Source organism: Microcaecilia unicolor, chromosome 3 (assembly GCF_901765095.1).
Source record: "Microcaecilia unicolor chromosome 3, aMicUni1.1, whole genome shotgun sequence".
Taxonomy (NCBI): domain Eukaryota; kingdom Metazoa; phylum Chordata; class Amphibia; order Gymnophiona; family Siphonopidae; genus Microcaecilia; species Microcaecilia unicolor.
This window is the reverse complement of record NC_044033.1, coordinates 57,300,226-57,321,364: the sequence shown is the minus strand read 5'-3', so window position 1 is coordinate 57,321,364 and position 21,139 is coordinate 57,300,226. Positions and strand designations below refer to the sequence as shown.

The window sequence follows — 21,139 nt, the reverse complement described above, 5'->3', positions numbered from 1 at the left end:
CGCTACTGGAACCTTTCAGTCTGTGTGGCAGTCATAGCGGGCTCATTCAATTAGCTGTATCACACTGTATATACCAGTTCCTAGATGCCTTCCTTCGGGGTGCCAAGAGACTGAACCGGGCCCGGAGCAGGGCCGCCGCCGCCACCCCCACTCCCCGGATTGTGGCCCCCACAATCGTCACTGCTGCCCCCCCCCCCCCCAGCGCTGCTCTTCAGTCGATCGCCTTCCCCTGCGGCTGCTTTTTCTCTCAGAGCATGCTCGGTTTCAAAACCGAGCATGTGCGCCTGATAGGAGAAGCAGCCGCTCAGCTGAACAGAAGAGCAGCCCTGGAGGTGCTCCTCTGGGTCCTCCCCAGCCTCCAAGGAGAGCCCGGCTGCGGCACTGCAGTTTTCTCTCTCCTGCTCCTGTCGGGACATGATCACTCAGGTCCCATCAGGAGCAGGAGACAGAGAAAGAGAGACCCCAGCATCAGCCCCCCCCCCCCAAGAAGAAGGGAGGCCACCTGTAGAAATAGAAAGGCCTTTCATTTCATGAACATCCAAGTTGTGTGTAATGCATAGCCAACTTATTTTGAACAACAGTGATTGTATGATTCATTTAGTGACAACATCATTATTTGGAAACGTTATATAGATGACATTTATATGTTATGGACAGGTGATTTACAACAATTACAGAGTTTTGTCAGCTGGTTAAATACCTGTAGTACCTCCATACAGTTTACATATGAGGTGTCAGACTCTTGCATTCATTTTCTGGCTGTGACTGTGAGTATAATAAATAGATTGTTTCATACTAAAGTTTATTTTAAAAAAATCTACTGATAGAAACACATGATTACAATACCTCAGTTGTCATCCTAGATATCTGAAAAACGGTTTGCCATATTCTCTATTTTTGAGATTTTGAAGTATTTGTAGTAATACATGTGATTATAAACAACAAGCTAAAATTTTGGCTGGTGATTTGATTATTATTATTATTTATTGCATTTGTATCCCACATTTTCCCACCTTTTTGCGGGTTCAGTGTGGCTTACAATATGAGTTAAATGTTGGAAATACAATTTGTTACAGATTGGTTATGGATTACATTGTGCAGAGTTATGCGAAACAATTGAGGTGTCGTTAAGGAATGGAACAATGGAACACAAACATTGAAACTTTGGAAGGAAACAATGGGAGCTTAGAGGGCGATAAAAAGGCACGAAGACATATGGTATATATCTTTCTGTGAGTAAAGGTATGAATGATGTGATAGTATGGGAATGAGAGTTCAGAGGTGAATGTATGATGCATTAGTGAACAGTAAGTGTGGACTTTATGTGTTTTGGTTCTTTCCATAAATCTTTTCGAAAAGATGGGCCTTCAGTAATCTGCGGAAGGAAGCTTGCTCGTTGATTGTTCTTAAGTTGCGCGGCAGTGTGTTCCAATACTGCGTGCTCATGTGATTAAACATGGCTATCCTAAACAAATCTTGCAGAAATCTTAAACTAGAGTGAGATTCAATCGTGAATTGTTGTTATCTGACAAAACTCAGCCTTCACAGGATGATCCATGTGAGACTTTTGTTTTACATTATAAGACAGGAGGGGAAGAGGTGGCCAATATAATCTGAAAGAATTGGGACACTACACAGTCTCATCCTTTATTTCAAAATCCTCAACTTAGGATTGCTTAGTCAAGATGTCAAATTTTAAAGGAAATGCTTAGCCCTGCAGAATTATCTATTTTAAAACCAGTAGATCCATTAGATATTCCTTTTGGACATTTGAAATGTGGGAGCTGTATAAATTGTGAAATGACATTGGAATGTACAGAGTTTATATACTGAAATGTCCCTATGCGTACATTTTCCACCTATTCGAATGAACATAGATCCTGTGTTACTAAATAAATTTGGGGCTCCTTTGGTCTCTCATTGTAAAGAATTTCATTATGTTTTTGGATCATTTCAGTGTTGGGTAATTGACTTCAAGTGTTTTCAAGAGCCTAAGGGGGTAATATTGACGGGATGACTGTTACAACGAGAACAATGCTGGATTTTTAGATTAAAATCATATGAGCCCTTTGAATTGAAATCAGAATCAATGGGCAACGTTTCTTTAATTTTTTTTTAAGCCAGTCTGTCATATGATGTAGCCTGGTTGTGATTGGAGGAGTGGCCTAGTGGTTAGGGTGGTGGACTTTAGTCCTGAGGAACTGAGTTCAATTCCTGGCACAGGCAGCTCCTTGTGACTCTGGGCAAGCCACTTAACCCTCCATTGCCTGCCACATTGAGCCTGCCATGAGTGGGAAAGCACAGGGTACAAATGTAACTAAAAATAAATTGGCTCCCTTCTTTGAAGGCACCATTTTTGAGAGCTGGCACCATCTTTGCTGAATGTTGAGCAGTTAAAGAATGCTGAGCTAAGGATGTTTATGAGACAGACTTTTGTGGTTTTGAATTCTCGCACTGTCTTTTTGAAATACTGATTTTGTTTTTTGTTGCAGACATATGATGCAGTGAGGTCTCCAGAAGAAGCCTGAAGCAAAACGGGTTCCTGTCGGGATCACACTGTCTAGTTGCTCAAGACTACAAGATATTATGCTGCTGAATTCAACAACCTCATTACAGATTGTGGGACATCACACTGTTGTGTTCACAGTAAAAAAAAAAGTGTCATTATTGTCACTTGTTTAACTAGCATGGGGACAATTTGGATTGTAATTTTTGAAGATTTTGGTTCTGGCCACTTTTTTACAAAATAGAGGTTTTTTTGACCTGTGATTACTTTTTTGTGAGCGTGATTGACCACTGATACAGTGATTTATAAAATCAATCAAGATGTATGTCACATTTTTATGATGCCTTTTCCTTCTTTCATTTTAAATTTTTTACATTTGTAGGCGTTTGAGGGTTTAAAAACTTCAAAAAAAATAAAAAATCAATAATATTCACTTTTGTGGCCTAGCACTGTTGTATAACCTCTTTGCTAACAGCTAGGAATGAAATGAAATATACTATTCCCCCAGGTGTCTGAGTGGAAAGGATGATACGGCATGGACAGGCAAAGAAATTCCTTCTGTGTAGTGCCATAGATAGATAGATACTTAGGCTTGCAATCAGTTACTTCCTGTTCCGGGGCAGACAGAGCAGGGAACTAGCGGAGCTGACGCAGCTCCCAGCGACGTGCACTCGGGGGCGGATCGGCCCTCCCGCTCGCTCCTCAATGCATGTAAGAATGCGCTCCGGGGGGGAGGGTGCATGCGCGCGCTGAGAGGGGGTGCGCCGTGCTGCACCCGGGGGGGGGGGGTGCGCTCAGCGGCAACCCGCCCCGGATGTCAGCCGCCCTCAGTACGGCACTGCTTGCAATCGTATATGGAAGATATTCTTACTGTTCTATCAGGATGTGCATAGGTGTCCTGATTGCCAACTCCATGTATGGCCCTCAGCCATGAATGTAATGGGGGATGCATCCTGCACAACACGCAGAATTCCATAGTCAGCTCACTGATACCAGACCATTGCTAATTGGTACCTGACTTTTGTGCTGTACCTGACAACAGTCAAGTGAGTTATCGTGCATTGATACAGTATCCAGCCTATGCTGAGGACATCAAGTAGACTGGTGCATATTGCACTTAGCCTTTGCTGCGTGGTATCAGGTACTGAAAGAGGAATGCATTGAACTGTCAGTATCTGGCCTGCATCATGAGTTGCAGATTCCGAAAGGAGAGCAAATTTGGGAGTGAGGATTTGCACCAAGTGAAACCTGGTGTAAATCCCAGCATGTAAGTTAGACACGGATCCCCCGAATTCTATAATACTGTACACATCTTTAGTAAATGCCCCTGACCAGCCTGTGCCCCTCCCATGGCCACAAAAAAAAGACAACTCTGTGGGGAGTGTCAGAGGGAAACAGAAAAAAGATCAGATACAGACCAAGACCGCTGTCTCTGGAGCCCTGTGCCTCTCTTTCTCTCAATCTCTCTCTCTCTCTGGTTAGGACCCCACATGGTCAGACTAGCAGGCAAGGGATGGCTTCTCTCAATGATTGGGTAAGCATGTTGGTCAGGGATTTCTCTTCCATGAAAAAGAGGGCATTTGCTTCAAAATAAGAAAACTGGAGGACACACCTGAAGAATCCCAAAAGGAAGAGTTGCCCTCTTTAAAAAGGACTGATTGTAGCCTATTTCACAAAACTAACAGAGAAAATAAGAGTGCCCACAAAAGGATGAGCAATAAAAACTATGTATAATCCTTCAGCTATTGGAATAACAGAGTATAAGAAATGTGAATAAATACGTCCTGGAGGACACCATAAAACATAGCATGACCAGAGACAACAAAGATAAGGACAATTCCTGGGTTCTTATTATGTACTTTAGAATTGCATTTTCATCCATTATTAGTATTATGAATATAGGAATAAATATTTGCCAGACATTTAGCTGACTCTCTGACACTAGTTAAACTGAACTGCTATGACCCCTGAGGAAGGAACTTTTTTAGCCGAAACACAGCCCATGTAGGGTCTTTTTTGGTCAGCTGATTTTGATTAATATATGCTTGGATTCTCTTACTCCTTGTTTGCCTTGGTTCATTGGAACTTTCCTCACTTTCACCTGTTTTGTACTTGATTGACTTCTTCTGGACACTGTGAGGACCTCCCCTTTTTTGTTTGCTGCACAGAAACCCAACAGTCTGTAACAATGCGCACAACTTTTTCGAATGCCGCCTCCTTTTGAGTTGCATGTAATAGGATTTGGGCACCGTGTGTTATAGAATAGCATGCAGCCAGATGTGCATGCAATTCCTAATTGATGCCAATTAACATCAATTGAGATACACAAGCATCTAAGAATGGCACCTAAATTTAGGAACCCAAATCTGAGCATCATATTTATTTGGATTTTGCTCACACCTTATTCATAGTAACTCAAGGTGAGTTACATTCAGGTACACTGGGTATTTCCCTGTCGGGCTCACACTCTGTTTGTACCTAAGCCAATGGAGGGTTAAGTGACTTGCCCAAGGTCACTAGAAGCAGCAGTGGGATTTGAACCAGCCACCTCTGAATGTCAAGTGCTCTAACCACTAGGCCACTCCTCCACTATATAGAATCCAGGGGCAAATGCATAACTCTGCATTTTCTAGCATTAAATCTTAGCTGCCAAATTCTAGATCATTTTCCAGCTTTGTCAGATTCCTTCTCATGTTAGACATACCATGAGGGGTGTCTACCTCATTGCGGATTTTAATAACATCAACGAAGAGGCAAACCTTACCAGACAGCCCTTCCACAATACTGCTTACAAACATGTTAAAAAGAACCAGATGAACCAATCCTTGCAACACACCACTGGTAACATCCTGTTCCTCAGAATGAACTCCATTTACCACTACCCTTTGTCGCCTTCTACTCAACCAGTTTCTAACCAGTCAGTCACTTTAGGGCCCACGCCGACAGCTTTATGAATACTGGGCCCATATAAATTTAGATACTGGCCTCAAATAGGGGTCCTTTTATGAAGTGGCAGTAAGCCCAACACGGGCTTACCACTCGCTAAAAGGGAAGTAACGCCAGGGTACCGCTGCAGCCCAGTGGTAGTTCCCTCCCCCAGTGTGCGCCATTTCTGGCGCAGCTCATGTATTTCAACTTTTGTAGTGCTGGTGTGTACCCTGCGGTAATCACTGCCCGATTACTGAGCGTGGGAGTCCTTACTGCCATCTCAATGGCTAGTGGTAAGTTCCCCCTAAAATGACCACGGCACAAGTGGTTCACTTGCCGCACAGCCATTTCTTTAAGAAAAGTGAAACCTGCCTTTTACCCAAGGGGCCTCGGAGCACATCAAAAACACACAACGATGCCAGCGCAGGCCCCCTTTTGTTGCAGCTTCGTAAAAGGACCCCTCAAGTTTTATTTTTTCTTCTAATTTTAATCACTCTATATATTGCTTTGACAACAAATATACACTTATCATACCAATAGTCTCCTGAACTTGATTCTGAAAGAAAAATTGTAAACAGATGTAGCACTGGTTTGAGGGGTTCAAAAGGTTTTTGGCACCAGATTGCTTCAGACACCTAAACTTCAGGGTCTAGCGCCTAACAGAACAGATACCAGCAGGGCCCAGACTGGTAGCTACTGATAGTGTCTGGGCCAAGGAGAGAGAAAATTGTTATGCTTGATCCTGGTGAGGTCTGGGCTGGGGGAAATGGTGGTGGGAGAAGAAAGCTGTTGATAAGCCCTGGCTGGGGAGAGGGGGAAGGAGGCAAAGAGTTGGAATGGCTTCCATTGGCAGAAGAGAGACTGAAGGGAAGAAGCTGCAGAGAGGGAGAGTCTTTGGAAAAGGAGAAAGCGCAATTAGGGAAAAATAAAGGAAAAAGAAGGTAAAGAAAAGCAAAAAAATGTTAAAAAGAAGGCAGCAAAATACCAAAAGGTAGATAAAATGAAGAATAAAATAACCTGAAAAATTTTTTTAAATGAAAAATACCTATATCCTACAAGTCTTAACTTGTTCCTAAATATTCCACAATTTCCACCACTAGTTATATGCAATCTATATTTACATACATGTTTAAGTTATAATGTACTTTAATGGCCCTATGCAAACTACATAATTCCATAGGATCTTGAGTTCTCACATCATAACATTAATTTATGAGGTTTATGTATTGCTTGAGGTGGCAGCTATGGCTATGGATCTGAAAACCTTGAATACCTTAAGCTTCAGTAAGGATTATTAAGTTACCCCCACCCCCACCCATTTACTAAGCCACGCTAGCGGCTGCCATGCAGCAATGCCGACACAGCCCATTCAAAGTGAATGGGATGTGTTGGCATTAGCGCACTGAGGAAAGGGGGAGTAGGAGGAGTAGGCTCTTGAGCAACACCAGTAGGCGACATAGATAGGAACAATCTCGTTATTTAAATATACACTCGACTCAACACAGCCGTGTTTCGGCGCTACAGACACCTTCTTCAGGAGTCTTGTGATATATAGATATACGAATATTAAGCTCAAAGAGAATGAAAGCAAGGCTTCTACTACAATTGTAATCCACTGCCAATGCAGGAAAAAAGCTCAGCGTATTCAATTGCACAGCAGCCAGTAGCGCAGCTTAGTAAATGGGGGGGGAGGGGTTAGACGGTTGTAATATCACTTTTTTTCCTATTAATGTTTTGTCTTTTAAAATAACATGTAGCTGAAGCATTAGATAACACGAAAGCCTACCAAAATTGACTCATATTTCAGTGGAAATCAGAATATATTATACTTTGAGGGAAACTGTTGACTTTGACTTCATTCCTATCAATTGATATTGATGTCAGCCTTTTACAAAGTTCTGCATATTCTTATTGATGTCACTAGCACCTGAGAAAAAAAATGATCTCAATTTCATTGCTCTAGCATCCTCTTTCATAAAATGATTCTCCTACGTTGTTTGTGACATAGAGAGAAATGATATGCAGAGTTTTAAAAAAAAAAAAACACAGCTAACTGCAAAAGAATAGCAAAACACAAAATTTTTAATAGTCTGAGTAGCAGAGGTAGAAAGACGGTGAAACACAGGACTGACATACAGTCTCAGAATTGATAGCATTGTTGGGCTGTGGCCACAGTTTGTTTAGGGTCTCTGTTTGAGCTGGGAATGATTAATACTTATTGAAAAATGAGAAGCAGCAAATTGCTTCTTTCATCAAGTCAAGTCAAGGCTTGCAGTATTCAAATCTGAATTCCAGCAGTGTAAAACTGGAGTTCTGGCTTGGAAGCCTATATATGAAACAGAGCTGAGAAAGAAACAAGGCAAGTGATCCACAAAATCCAATATGGAGAACAGAAGAGAAGCAGACCATATGAAAAATTTTAACTTCAAGACAGACCTAAACAAGATCACTATTCCCAATATTAAAAACTATTTTACTGGCCAGGAACGGCTCCTGGCCGGTTAAATAGGGCTTAAGCGCCTAACCATGGATATTCAGTGTGCGTGGAGGAGTAGCCTAATGGTTAGTGCAGTAGGCTTTGATCCTGGTGACCTGCGTTCATTTCCTACTGCAGCTCCTTGTGACCCTGGGCAAGTCACATAATCCTCCATTGCCCTAGGTACAAAAACTTAGATTGTGAGCCCTCTAGGGACAAAGAAAGTACTTGCATATAATGTGTATAACGCTGCATATGTCTAGCAGCACTATAGAAATGAGAACTAGTAGTAGAGACAACTGGTTATCTCCCACTGAATATCCCAGTTAGCAGCTAACTGGCTAGTTAGATGCAGATATTCAGCATCTAACCAGCTATGTTGAGCAGTCAAATAGGCCACTTAAATAGCAGGTCTATCTTCAACCACTAAAAAGTTAACCAGTTAGCACTGAATATTGGAATAGTCAGTTAACTTTTTAGCAGCCAAAATAAATCTGGATATTCAATGCCAGTCACTGGATATGGCCTGGCATTGAATATTCATGTTTAACACCAGTGGCAGACAACAAACACGCTACCCACAGTCCCCTGAATATCATGCCCACTGTTTTTATCAGTTCAGTGAGGCTTGAGATTTCACACCAGCTGGTATTCATCCACCCCTGAGACAGCTGTTTGGTGACACATGGTCATGTTGAGCAACCGTGTTTACACCTGGGAGTTAAAAGTGGCCCCAGTATTCAGACCACGGGAAATAGCCGGGCTGTCTCCCGCGGTCTGTGCTGAACCCAGATATTCAATGCCGGGCCGTTTCCGGTGACCAGCATTGAATATCCAGGGTTTTTTGGGGGCCGGTTTGAAGATAAACGGCTATATCATAGCCAGTTATCTTTAAACCGGCCGAAGATATACCAGGGTTTGATGCAGCCAAATATGACCATAAAACACGGTTTAAAAATCGGTGAATAGCTAGTTATATTGTGTGATTTAACCGGTTATCCACCAGCCGCTAACCGTGGATGTTCAGCTGAGGATAGCCAGTTATCCCCCACTGAATATCAGGGGATAGCCGGTCAAGCTCTATTTAACCATTCACCATCCGTTCTGACCACTTAAATAGCACTAGATATTGGGCAGAGTGTTTTTCATAAGGTCTGCTTCTCTTCTGTTCTCCATACATACGAAATAGGACAAGAAATCAAGAAAACATTCAAAATTCAAGGATGCTTTGTTCATACTGTTTTCATCTATAACCATAAGTGTAAATATAGGGGTCCTTTTACAAAGGTGCGCTGAAAATTACTTGGGGTAGTGAAGGCGCGGGTTTTGGGCGCTCGCCGCATTTTGGGTCTGAGACCTTACCGCCAGCCATTGACCTAGCGGTACAGAATCCGGGCGGTAATGACCTATGTGCGACAAATGCCACTTGGCGGGCGTCCATTACGCGCACCCGAAAATAAAAACCTTTTTTCAGACACGCGTATCAGATGCATACCAAAAATGAAATTACCACAAGAGCCACGCTGTAGTCGGGCAGTAACTCCATTTTGGTGTGCGTTCGGCATGCATAGACACTTACGCGGCTTAGTAAAAGGGCCCCATAGAGAATATGATGACAGATAACAAAGAGATGCATCTTGCCCACTTATTCTTCCTGCAGATCCGCAGACTCTGTTTGATCTGCGAGTATTTTCCTACTACTAAAGATCCTCTCGGATTGTAACAGAGCTTCATCCACCAAAAGAGCTGACATTTACAAAATCCATCCCATTGCTACACAATCTACTATATGTAACATTTTGATTATTACTAAACAGCAGAACCAAAGGTATCATTAATAACATTTATTTTGAAAAAATATTTTAAAAAAATGAATTCCTTCATTAGCAAACAGTAAAAAAAAAAAACTTCAAATAACATTTGCACAGTATTCCATAAATACATCTATATACACAAAAATATAGTCACATAGACCTGAAGTGCCTTTGTACATATTTACCAAGAATTTAAATTATAAAAATGAACATCACAAAATACTCAAGCTTTACAAATATCATGAAAAATATTTTTACAAATTCCAAAAAATAACACACATTTTGACCTAGCAAAAACATAATTTTAGTATCAAAATGACAATAAAGGCAGTGTCTGTGTCACTAGCTCAAGAAAAGAGTGGCTCATAAAAATCCAACATCTACACTTCAGGCAATACATGCTTCTTGTGTAGTACTTAAATGTCCAATCATTAAATATATATATTTATATTTATATATATATATATATTAAAAAATAGCAACTGTCCATAGTGCAATGGAAAAAATCAGAAAGGCAGTGCAACAGTTATCCCTGGACACAGACCTTGGCTTAAGGGTATCCATCTTGTTTTGCAGTCACATGACTAACTTCAGTAGAGAACCAGCTCAGGCCTGAATTTAGTCTCTCAGCAGCAGTCAGTGAAGGGATGTCTCTCTCCTTTATCAGCAGCATTCAGTGGGGCATGACACCTTTGAATTTATGTGTCCTGACAATTCTTTTATCATATCGCTTCCATTTTACACCTGGAAAAGCAAAACGAATAGCAAATAGTCAAAAATGTTAGGTTTTCAACCTGCACTCTCCTACTCCAGTGATGATCAACCCAGTCCTCAGGACATAGTCAGCCAGTAGGTTTTCCAGATTACCTCAATGAATATACAACTACATTTACATGCACCGCCTCCATTGTATGCAAATCTCATGCATATTCATTGTGGATATCCTGAAAACTCTACTGGCTAGGTGTGTCCTGAGAACTGAGTCGAGAACCCCTTTCCCTACTCAGAAAAAAAAACTCAACCAGCTGAGTTGCTTTTAAAAGAACAGTACATCCTATAGAGATATAAAATGAAGGAAATTTTCCCAAGGCCTATTCTGTATGTTTAAAAAGGTCAACAGGTTCTCTAATTCAGTGTTTCCCAGACCTATCTCAGAGGCACACCTACCATTGGGATTGCACAGTGAATCTCTAATGTATGCAAATTTATCTCGGGCATATTCATTGAAGATATCCCAAAAACCATACCAGTTAGTTGTGCCTCCATGACATGGTTTGGAAACGCTGCTCTATTTCATGAAGTACCTTCTAAGAAGAAAATAGGTCACCTTGGAAAAGGATTGTATATATATACTTTTTCCTTAATAAAATCGTCTGTAAAATACGCAGGAATCATAAATACTAACCTCGGTTGCTATGATGCACTCATCTTTCTCTTCTGATATGACATACACCGACTGATATTTTGTGTCTTTTGAAGTGGAGTACACAGATTCTGGCCGCTTTCTTTCCAAAGTCTCACTGTTGGGAGCAAGGGCAACATAACATCAGGCCGCTGTTCTGCTATTGTACAGATTAACACGCTCAGGGGGCCCTTTTACTAAAGGGTTGTTGCATGGCAACCCGGAACTACCGCCGGCCCGATGTGGCCGCCAGCGGTAGTTTCACCTCGAGCGCATGCCATTTACGGCACTACAGAAAAGCATTCCATAATTTCTAGCGTGGTGCTAACCCCGTGGGAGCCCTTACTGCCATCACAATGGGTGGCGGTAAGAGCTCTCTCCCCCCCAACACACACACATGGAAACATGTCTTTTTTTAGGTTTTCTTTTACCCTACCGCAGGGCTCTTTTTACAGCAGCTTGGTAAAAGGACCCCTCAGAAAAATAACCTTTGAAAAAAAAAAAGCACAACAGACTAAATATCATCAGAAATGCACCTTTTTAAATGTACTGTATTCTTTGCCTCTGCTGTTGAGTCACACGTTTCAAGTTTGACTTCACATTTGCTGTGTTCCTCTTTGACAGAGTCCTCGTGCTTTAGTTCGTGCACCAAATTGTAATCCACTGATGGGTATCGGACTTTGTAGTCATTTTTGTCTGACGTGTTGTCGCTATGAAAGTCTACCTTCTTGTTCGTGTTCTTGATCTGGGTGGCCCCAATGATGCTGATGGAAATGTCCTTCTCACGCTGGCAATTAGCCAGATTGTTCATGGTCTCCCTTTTCCCCCTGCAAGCTTCAGGCTGGTGGCGCTGCTTTTGCATTTTGAGTCTGATGTAGGCAACGGCCGCAGCACAACCAAGCAGTAGCATCAGGACAAGGACAACCCCAGCACAAACTGCTATCCAAGGGAACTGTCCGTTCTCACCTTCAGTGTACTTCTCAGTGAAGTCAACAATGATGGCTGGCTCCTGAGGCTGCTCAGGAAGCAGAAACTGGCAATTAAGTCCACCGTAGCCCCGAGCGCACTCACATACATATCGGTTGTTTCTCTCATGGCAGGTGGCTCCGTTGTGACACGGGTTGTGCTCACATTTGCTGACCGGGGTGCTGCAGTTCTTTCCATTGTATCCTGGAGGGCAGGTGCAGGAATAATCGTTAATCCCATCTTGGCAGGTTCCACCATTCTGGCAAGGCAAGGTAGCACAATCATCCACATTGTCATCACAGTGTCTTCCAGTGAAGCCATCCTGACACTGGCAGATGTAAGCATTTCCAAGGTCAACACACTGGGCTCCTGAAATACATCAAAAATAACTCATCGATAGAACCAGATACTCATGTGGATTACAGGCTAACAGATTCACACTTCCACAACAAAAACTGTTAGAAATATATATTAACTTTAATAATGCCGAGTTGCACTGAACAAGGGTTACTTGTTATTAGCACTAGTGCTCAATGACAATATGTGAAAAGAAGTACAGTGGAACCCTGATATAACGCGCCCCGCAAAAACATGAATCCACATATGATGCGATCATGTCTTGGCTCCCCTTTTTTTTTAACATACTGCTGCTCCTCTTGCAACAAATTAATTTTTGATTCAATTGTGTTCATGCTCTATTGACCTCGCTATAACGCAACCCGCATTTAACACGATAATATTTTATGGGTCTCAATCATAGCGTTATATTGGGGTTTCACTTGTATCAGAGATGTCATGTATTAGTATGCATTGGGTTTATCAGAATGCTTTAAAAAAAGTTAGCGTATGCTACATCGATTTAATGTGCATTAACCTACAATTTTAATATGCATTAAGAGGGTCTTTTACTAAGCGGCGTTAAGCGCAATGCGGGCTTACTGCTCGCTAATTCGGAACTACCACAACAACCCAGTGGTATTCCCACCCCCAGCATGTGCCATTTCCGGCGCTACAAAAAAATGTGTTTTTGTAGTACCGGTGTTTACCTGGCAGTAACCGGGCAATGCTGCACACTACCCGGTTACCGCTGGGTTAGTACGGGAGCCCTTATCGCCAACTTAATGGGTGGTAGTAAGCGCTTCCCCACCCCCCTGAAATGGCCACAGGGCAAGTGGTTCACTTACCGCATGACCGTTTCTTAGGAAAAAAAATGACAACCTTTTACCCACTACGGTAAAAGGGGGCCTCGGTGCACATCGAAAGCACACCTTTTACTGCAGCTTAGTAAAAGGAGCCCTAAGTCAATTAGTGCATGTTAAAAAAAAGTTTATTAAAATTAATTAGTGAAATCAGCCAATAAAAAGTCCAAATATGAAGAAAAATATTGAAAAAACTAAAAACGAGCCAAAATGTTTTGCCCTGGGTGCATTCTTAAGTATTTTTTTCCTTGATTATATTATACCAATAGAGAATGCAGAGTTGAATAGGTTCCATGTTCACTGTATCAACATTATGTGCTCCTCTTACCATTAGCACATGGACTGGAGCTGCAGTAGTCAATTTTCTTTTCACAGTTAAAGCCAGAGTAGCCCACTGGGCAACGGCAGCTGTATCCTCCATCTGGGTTGTCCGTACATCGACCTCCATTGAAGCAGGGGCCATCAGCACAAGTCATGGCACTCAGCTCACAATTCTTGCCATAGAAGCCAGGTGGGCAGGTACAGGAATAACTATTTTCAAGATCCTGTTAACAGACCACAATACATCTTATAAAACTGAAAAACCATACAAGACCAAACACGAAAATTGAGCGGCTGCCTGGTCCTCTAAAACTGCATGTCTCAAAGCCAGGATCAAAGTTTAAAACATCCAGGTAACACGGTTTAATACAAAACTGATGGATTCTGCCCTTCTTATGGAGAAGTCTGGACCGCTGCAGCGACAGGCAGTTTACAGCAAACCTATCAGCCCTTCAGATAAGGGCGGACTCACGATGGTATAGGCCCCTGGGCAATATGGGGCATGGGTTCCTAAACACCTATCAAAAGTGATTAAACTAAATAGAGGCTAGGGGAGAGTGGGCCCCCTGCTGCTGTTGGTCCTTGGGCACTGCCCTATTGTCCCAATGGTCAGTCCAGAATTTCAGTAGTTAGAGCACCCAGCTGACCACCAGGGAAGCCAGGGTTCAATTTCCGCTGCTGCTCTTTGTGATCTCGGGCAAGTCACTTCACTCTCCACAGAGAAATAACTAGTGTACCTGAATGTAACGGACCTTGCGTTGATACTGAAAAAAGTGTGAACTATATCCGAACAAATAGATACACAGAAATAAAACAAAACAAAGGGGGGCCTCTCACGAAAGGGCAGTAGGGCTACCGCGTGGGAAAAAAGCACTACTGTCGGGCATGGGCGCCCTGCAGTAGCTCTGTTTTTGGTGCACGCCATTTCCCGCGCTAGAAAATAATTTTTATCTTCTAGCATGGGGGACAGGGAGTAGGTGTTCCCGGTGGTAATCAGGCAGTGCACGGCCATTGCCGCTCGCCGCCTGATTACCACGGGAGTAGCGCATGAGCCCTAAGTGCCTACTAAATAGGTGGCAGTAAGGGCTCAGGCAGTAAATGGGCGCGCGCCAATTGGAAAATTAACACACGGCCATTAAGGACCTCAATTTAAAAATAGTGGGGGGGGGGGGGGGGGTTCCATTGCAGTAAAGAGTGGCTTAGTAAAAGGGATCCAAAATTTGACGTCATCCTTCAATACATAAGTTTCTGCACACACTGTTAATACTTGCAGACATCTATGCAACTTACAGCACAGCTTCCTCCATTCTTGCAGGGGCCGGCATCACATTCATTAATTTCTATCTCACAGTTGGAGCCGGTGAACCCAGGACGACAAGCACAAGTGTAGCTTCCTTGACCTGTGTTGGTGCAAGTCGCTCCATTTTCACAAGGCTTGTGGTGGGTGCAATAGTTCAGGTCTGAACAGAGAGAGAACAAGATTACAAACCGTTACACTTCCACTGATCTGTTTAGCTAAACTATCCACAGACAGAAGCTGCAGTGAATATAACGGACAGATACTAGACAAACTCTTACCCTGGTTACAAAAAAGGCCACCCCAGCCTTCCTGGCAGTTGCACTGCCATGGTTGTTGACAGGTCCCATGTAGGCAGCCTGGATAGCGGATGCATTCATCACAATAGCGTCCTTGCCAACCAACCCTGCATCTAAATAACAAAAAGGGTTGTCACCATTACAGTGTCAGCACTTTGAAATTCTACCTTGAACTGGGCAAACAAACTGGACACCCTTCCTCACCTCCTTCCCCCACCCCTTTCTTTTCTCTTCCTCTGGCTTTAGGGTTCCCACAAAAGCTTTCCAACATGTGGAAAATTTAGATTCTTACTTGTAGCATCCATTTATGCTTATTTTTTTTAAAACATATAGTTTGCTAGATGTATTGTTCTGAGTAGCTACAGAATATATTGCTTTAACAGTAAATTTTCTAGTACAGTACCGTACTTTTAGACCCCCTTTTACTAAGGCGCGCTCACGTTTTTAGCACACGCTAAATGTTAGAGACGCCAATGCATTCCTATGGGTGTCTCTAACATTTAGCGCGCGCCCAATTTCAGCGCATGCTAAAAACGTGAGTGCGCCTTAGTAAAACACCCCCTTAGTTTTTTAACCTAGCATTTAATGACACTGCTACCTGATTTCTCAACTATGATTTAGAACTAGAAATATTTCCAGGTATTGTCCAGTATAATGATAGCATTTGAATAAGCTGTCCAGAAAATTTTTTTTTTTTTTTAATAAAATTTTAGAACATAAGAATAGCCATAATGGGCAGACCAATGGTCCATCTAGCCCAGTATCCTGATTCCAGGAGTGGCAGAAACTCAAACTCAACATTCCACTACCAATCCCAGGGGAAGCAGCGGGTTCTCCCATTGTGCATTTCAAAAGCGGACTATGAACTTTTCTTCCAGGCACTTGCCCAAACCTTTTTTAAACCTATGCTAAGCACTACTCTATAAATGGTGTTGAAAGTTAGGTGTCATTTATAGAATACACTTAGAATCAGGATCGGTGCATAACTTTAAATGCAAGGATTTACACTAAATAAACCCTGGTGTAAATCCTGGCATCTAAATTAGATGCCGATCCCCCTTATTCTATAACAACATACATGACCCTCCCATGGCTGCATCCCCTTTTTGGAGCCACACTTCAAACTTATGCACAGATTGCCACAACTAAAAATGTGCATCTAAATTTTAATTAATGCCAATTAGTGCTGATAATTGAATATTAGCATCCAATTATCAGCATTAATTGTGCACTCAATTTTAAGCACCATTTATAGAATTTTAGGGAGTAAGTTCTAAAGCAAAATAAACATTATTGAAAGCTTACTTGCACTCTCCGGGTCTTTCACAGAATCCATGCTGTTCATCACAACCAGGTAGACAAATTGCTGCAAGAAAATCGAAGAGAAAGAGACTACCCGTAAACATCGTGCCAAAAAAAACACAGTATGCAAGCTTGTAACTGTCCTGCCTGTGAGTTAAGGCAAATGTGTATCGCTTTAAACATTTGAATGAATTCCTTACAACTTAGGGAAGTATTCTTTTCCCCTAGTAACTGATGCTTTACTGATCACTAGGGGGTGACCATTCCTCTTAATACAGTTGGACACATACAAAAGGCTGACAATCCAGCCTCTCTTTTCCTCCACACACTCTTTTTTTTCTCCAGTGAGGGTCAGAAGTCCTTTTTTTTTCCAGCTCCACCCCTGAATATCCCAGACAGTGTGTGGAGATAAGAGTGGACAGCTGGTGTACAGGGTGCCAGGGCAGGACAGCTGCTCCATTGTCTATTCTCTCCCAGCAGCTGCCCCACTGCAACAATGCCCCACTACAACAATATCCCACCCCTTGCAGCCAATCAGGTGCAGAGCTGCTGCCCCAATAGCCTATCCCAGCCAAGATCTAATCCATGGCACGCGTGATTTCTTTGCAAACTTTCCTTCCCCCTCCCCTTTTAAATCATTTGAACAAGCAGGAGAAAGTTTTAAGGATGAAAAAAAGAAGCTTGGGTGTTGCAAAAAAATTAGGGAAGTAGTGCTTTGTCCCTTTTCATTACTTCACTTGCTAAAGATCAACTAGTTAAACAGGCATTTCAGGTCTCTTACTTCAACAATACTAAGCTGATCAGCGCACACAAAAAAAGAAAAAAACATTCTGCAAAAGTGAATGGGGAGGAGGTGGGAGACAAACTGCATTGGAACGCTATCCTCCTTCACTTTAACCAACATGTTATAATTATTTTAAAGCATCTGAGATACAGGAATTGTGGCTAGTGGGAAAAAGTGCAACCTCATACCTATGAGGGCAGTCTGCCTGGAAACACTCATCTTAAACAATCTAGAGCTGAAATAAAGCTTCCAAAGGAAACTCAAAGACTGTGTTATGTTTGCAACATAAGAAATCCCCAAACATAACTGGCAATGGGAGGGGGCCTGCCCAATGATGCCCAAGACACCAACTACTACAGTTTTGTCTGTATTTACGTAGCAGCATCTCTCTGTTGATGGGGGGGTGGGGGGAATTACTCATGTCAGCAAATTACCTACGTGGAGTATAGTGTGTGTGAGAGAGTGTTTGCGTGTAAGATGGGACTGGGGGCTCGGCATGATACTCACGTTCCGTGCAGTACTGGCCCTTCCAGCCAGGATTGCAGACCTTCTCCCCGCGTTCACCACAAGTGAAGTGGCCAAAGGCATCATCCCTGGGGCGACAGAAAACCGAGCAACCCTCGCCGTAGTAGTGCTCGTCGCAGACGTAGCGATAGGAATACTTCAGCTCCGTGTTGCCGCTGCTGTGCACATCCTGGGACCACTCCTCACCCACGGTGAGGTGCCGCTGGGTCGCCAGTCGGCTGATCAGGCGCTCCGGGTTATCTAGAGCCAGGAAAGGAGGATACAGTTGCCAATGTAAGAATGATCTTCCCAGCGGCAATCTCGAAGAGGACCAGCCTGCATTAGGTCTGCATAAACCCTTTGCAGCTGCATCGACTGTTACTGAACATGTGCATGACTTATAGGGAATCATTTTACATTTTCTAAGCCATCAATATGTGCAATTACCTACCTGTGGTTAGATCCTCGAGGGAGTCTGCATGCAAAGCTTCAATGATTAGGGAGAATGTACCCTGGGGGGGGGAAAAGAGAAAGAAACTGAATCTATGAATTATGAAAACTGAGCTGATATCCCTAACTACTTTATCTACACAGCCTGAATTATCAGTCTGATTAGGGTACGATTCCACTTTCCCTAAAGGAAAAAGGAGAGGGCACTAGTTCTTGTAAAATAATGTTTTCTGTGTGTTAATGCGGGGATATTGCTTTGATATACATTTCATTCTTTAAAAGAAAGAGAGAGAGAGAGAGAAAGGCATGGGATGTGAGGGCAGTTGTCATTAATCTTCACGCTTAATTTCCCCAGTTTCACACATTGGGAGGGTTGTAAAATGAAGCCTTTGGGAATTTCACGCTGGGCTGACAATTACACAACCAGCTCTAAAGACACAGGAGGGAAGGAGGCCAACCCTCTTTTCCCACATAAATACTAACATTTGCTTGGGAGGAGGGGGAGATCAGACAAGGAAGCACCCTTTAAAGATAAACCCTTTCCAGTCACCAGCTTCCCCCTGTCTTTCCACAGCACTCTGCAAGATCACCTAATAAAAATAAGCTGCAGCTGAGGTATGTCCTAGAGCCCCAGAATATTTAGTGGCTGCAACAAAAACACTAGTGAGAATTCAAACAACAGAAGCAGTAGTGCCAGGTACCTAGAGGTTTCCCCAAGTTTGTAGCATACTATATATATATACAGTTTTATTTCTAGATTAGGGAAAGGGAAAACGCACATGTTTACTGGAAAACGTACCTGGACCGCTTCCTAAAACATTCTTTTCTCTCAGAATTTGTAAGCTGTAGTGGTGACTCGCAGCTTTCAACTCCCCTAGAGACTGCCAGAATGCTAAAACTGAGCCAGTCAACAGATTTTGTTGGGAGGAGGTTGAAGGGAGCAAGAGGGCATCACTGCTTACAGATTTTGTTCTAACCACTCGCAGCTCATGACTATCACCAGAATGACTACGATCATTATTTTTTTTAATAACATTTTTGATCGGGTTATTTGCCTGTTCGGCAATGAGTACAGTGGACAGAAAGACTTACAGGCCATGTGAAGGCGAAAGGGAAGCGGATGGGATTGGTGAACGCCGGGTCCGTGCTGCTGCTCTCGGGCACCGGGAAGGAGTTGGAGCCCAGCACGGGGGTGATGACGCTGCCGTAGGTACAAGGGGGATCCGGGGAGACGCTGGCTAGGTAGTGCTTCAAGCAGACTCGGAAAAAGGTTTTACACTCGCACTGCTGTAACCCCGACGCGCCGCCAGGGGCGCTTCCACCGGCACCCCTGCAACAGTTCAAATTGCCGATCAGCCCTTTCCTATTGACAAACTCTTGCAGCTTGAGCTCGAACATCCCCGAGCAGGAAACCTGGCAAAAGAAAACAGCCATAACATGAGTCAGGAGAGAAAGTAACAAAAGAAAGACAGTCAGCGACAGCACGCCTGCTTCTTCTATATCTTTACTAGCAGCTAATTAGTCTCGGGCAAGCTTTCAGGACTATAATGCATAGATATACAGTGGACGTACATTGGGAACTGTTGCTGAATTTTGTGCAGCACTTGTGGAGAGCGCACTTTGAATAGTCTGGGGGCGTAAATCCAAAGTTAATGAATTAGAACGAGTAAATAGACGTGCACTGCAGCAGTACTTAACAAGGGTCAGCAATGACTTTGCGTTAATAGTTGGGGAAATTAGTGAAAATTCGACAGATTTCTTTCCTGTTGCTTAAATCAGGAATAGGCTTAACATACTTTTTTGGTTTGTTTGTTTAATTTCAGCGACTGATCTTAATATATCTGGAGACCTATAGTTAGAAAGTATATAAAATTAAACTCAGCAATCCTACCTGGCAAAGCAGGGCAGAGAAGATGGCAAGAATAAACACGGACTGACGTCGCATTTTTGTTTTTGGTGCAGATTTTCTTAACAAGATGAATATCTTGCAAAAAAAGAATAGAAATTAAAAAATAATAATAAATTAAACAGTCTCTATGAGAACCTGGTAGAAGCCACTTGTCTGAACTCGACTGGTAAAATCGTGTTTTAGGTTTAGAGACGCCCTTTCAGTGAATGACAGCTCTTGCGGATGGCAAAAAAAAAAGGAGGAGATTGTTTTAGGCAGAGAGATTCTAACCAGCAACTATTTTCCTGCTGCCAAACAGCTTCTTTTTCAAACGTTGTCTTTATCTAAACTTCTGCCCCATCAGAAATACGCGTTATATTCAGCTTAGCTCCCCATAAAGACAGTTGCTGTGCTTTTTTTCCACGATCTCAAGAAAAAAAACGATGTCGAAATTCCCTCGTCGCTGCCGTAATCCCAGACTTATAAAAAATAAAAATAAGTTATGCAGCTCGACCCGAACTTATTTTTCTTGCTGACTGATAGGTGCCAACCAGGGCAGAGCAGATGAAAACGAGCATCAGTAAGACCAGAAGACTATCACGATGGATATGTCCCTGTCTCTCTCTTTCTCTCTCTTGCCAAGGGAAATTGCGTTTATTAGGAATCCAAGGAAGAAAAATAAAGGAATCAAAAAACCCCTCGGAAATTGTCCGTGATCTTTTTTTCTCTCTCTTCCTCCGTCTTGCGTTTTTGATCTCTGCTCTCTCCGGGCGTGAAGCAGCGAGTACTTTCTCTCTTTGGTCGCCTGCAGTCCTTATATCCAGCCTGCAGCCTGCATGGCTAATGAGATGCAAATGTACAGCCCCCCAATCTGGCCGGAGCTGTCACAAAGAGCCACTTTTCAAAACCCTCCTCTCAATGAATCGCCAAATGGTCAGTGAGCTGTAAAATGTGCAATCCTCCTCCTCCTCCTCCTCCTCTTCCTCCAAGCCCCCTCCCTCTC

The 21,139-nt window shown here is 42.8% G+C and overlaps 1 protein-coding gene across 2 annotated transcripts; it reads right to left on the bottom strand.

The window, feature by feature from the left end:
• Nucleotides 1-685: 685 nt before the first annotated feature.
• DLL1 (delta like canonical Notch ligand 1) lies at nucleotides 686-20,905 on the bottom strand. Of its 2 annotated transcripts, XR_003941417.1 has the most exons (12): nucleotides 20,140-20,905; nucleotides 19,341-19,661; nucleotides 18,250-18,310; nucleotides 17,802-18,059; nucleotides 16,514-16,574; nucleotides 15,191-15,321; nucleotides 14,903-15,072; nucleotides 13,620-13,836; nucleotides 11,663-12,461; nucleotides 11,130-11,244; nucleotides 10,269-10,468; nucleotides 686-765 (listed from the first exon to the last, which is right to left on the bottom strand). XR_003941417.1 is itself a non-coding variant. In XM_030195957.1 (11 exons), the coding sequence occupies exons 1-11, from the start codon at nucleotides 20,191-20,193 to the stop codon at nucleotides 10,463-10,465; spliced, it is 2,193 nt and encodes a 730-aa protein (XP_030051817.1). In that variant the 5' UTR covers nucleotides 20,194-20,905; the 3' UTR covers nucleotides 9,839-10,462. The 2 variants fall into 2 exon arrangements, 1 of the variants encoding a protein (XP_030051817.1); XM_030195957.1 differs by lacking the exon at nucleotides 686-765 and having other exon boundaries at nucleotides 9,839-10,468.
• Nucleotides 20,906-21,139: the final 234 nt, after the last annotated feature.

What these genes read in the sequence shown, in the direction of transcription:
- DLL1 (XM_030195957.1), bottom strand. Translation starts at nt 20,193, where the DNA reads ATGCGACGTCAGTCCGTGTTTATTCTTGCCATCTTCTCTGCCCTGCTT. An exon ending in TCTCTGCCCTGCTTTGCCAG is followed by an intron (nt 19,662 to 20,139) that starts GTAGGATTGCTG and finishes TTCTTTTGCCAG; the next exon opens with GTTTCCTGCTCGGGGATGTT. An exon ending in AATACAGTACATTTAAAAAG is followed by an intron (nt 11,245 to 11,662) that starts GTGCATTTCTGA and finishes TGCTCCCAACAG; the next exon opens with TGAGACTTTGGAAAGAAAGC.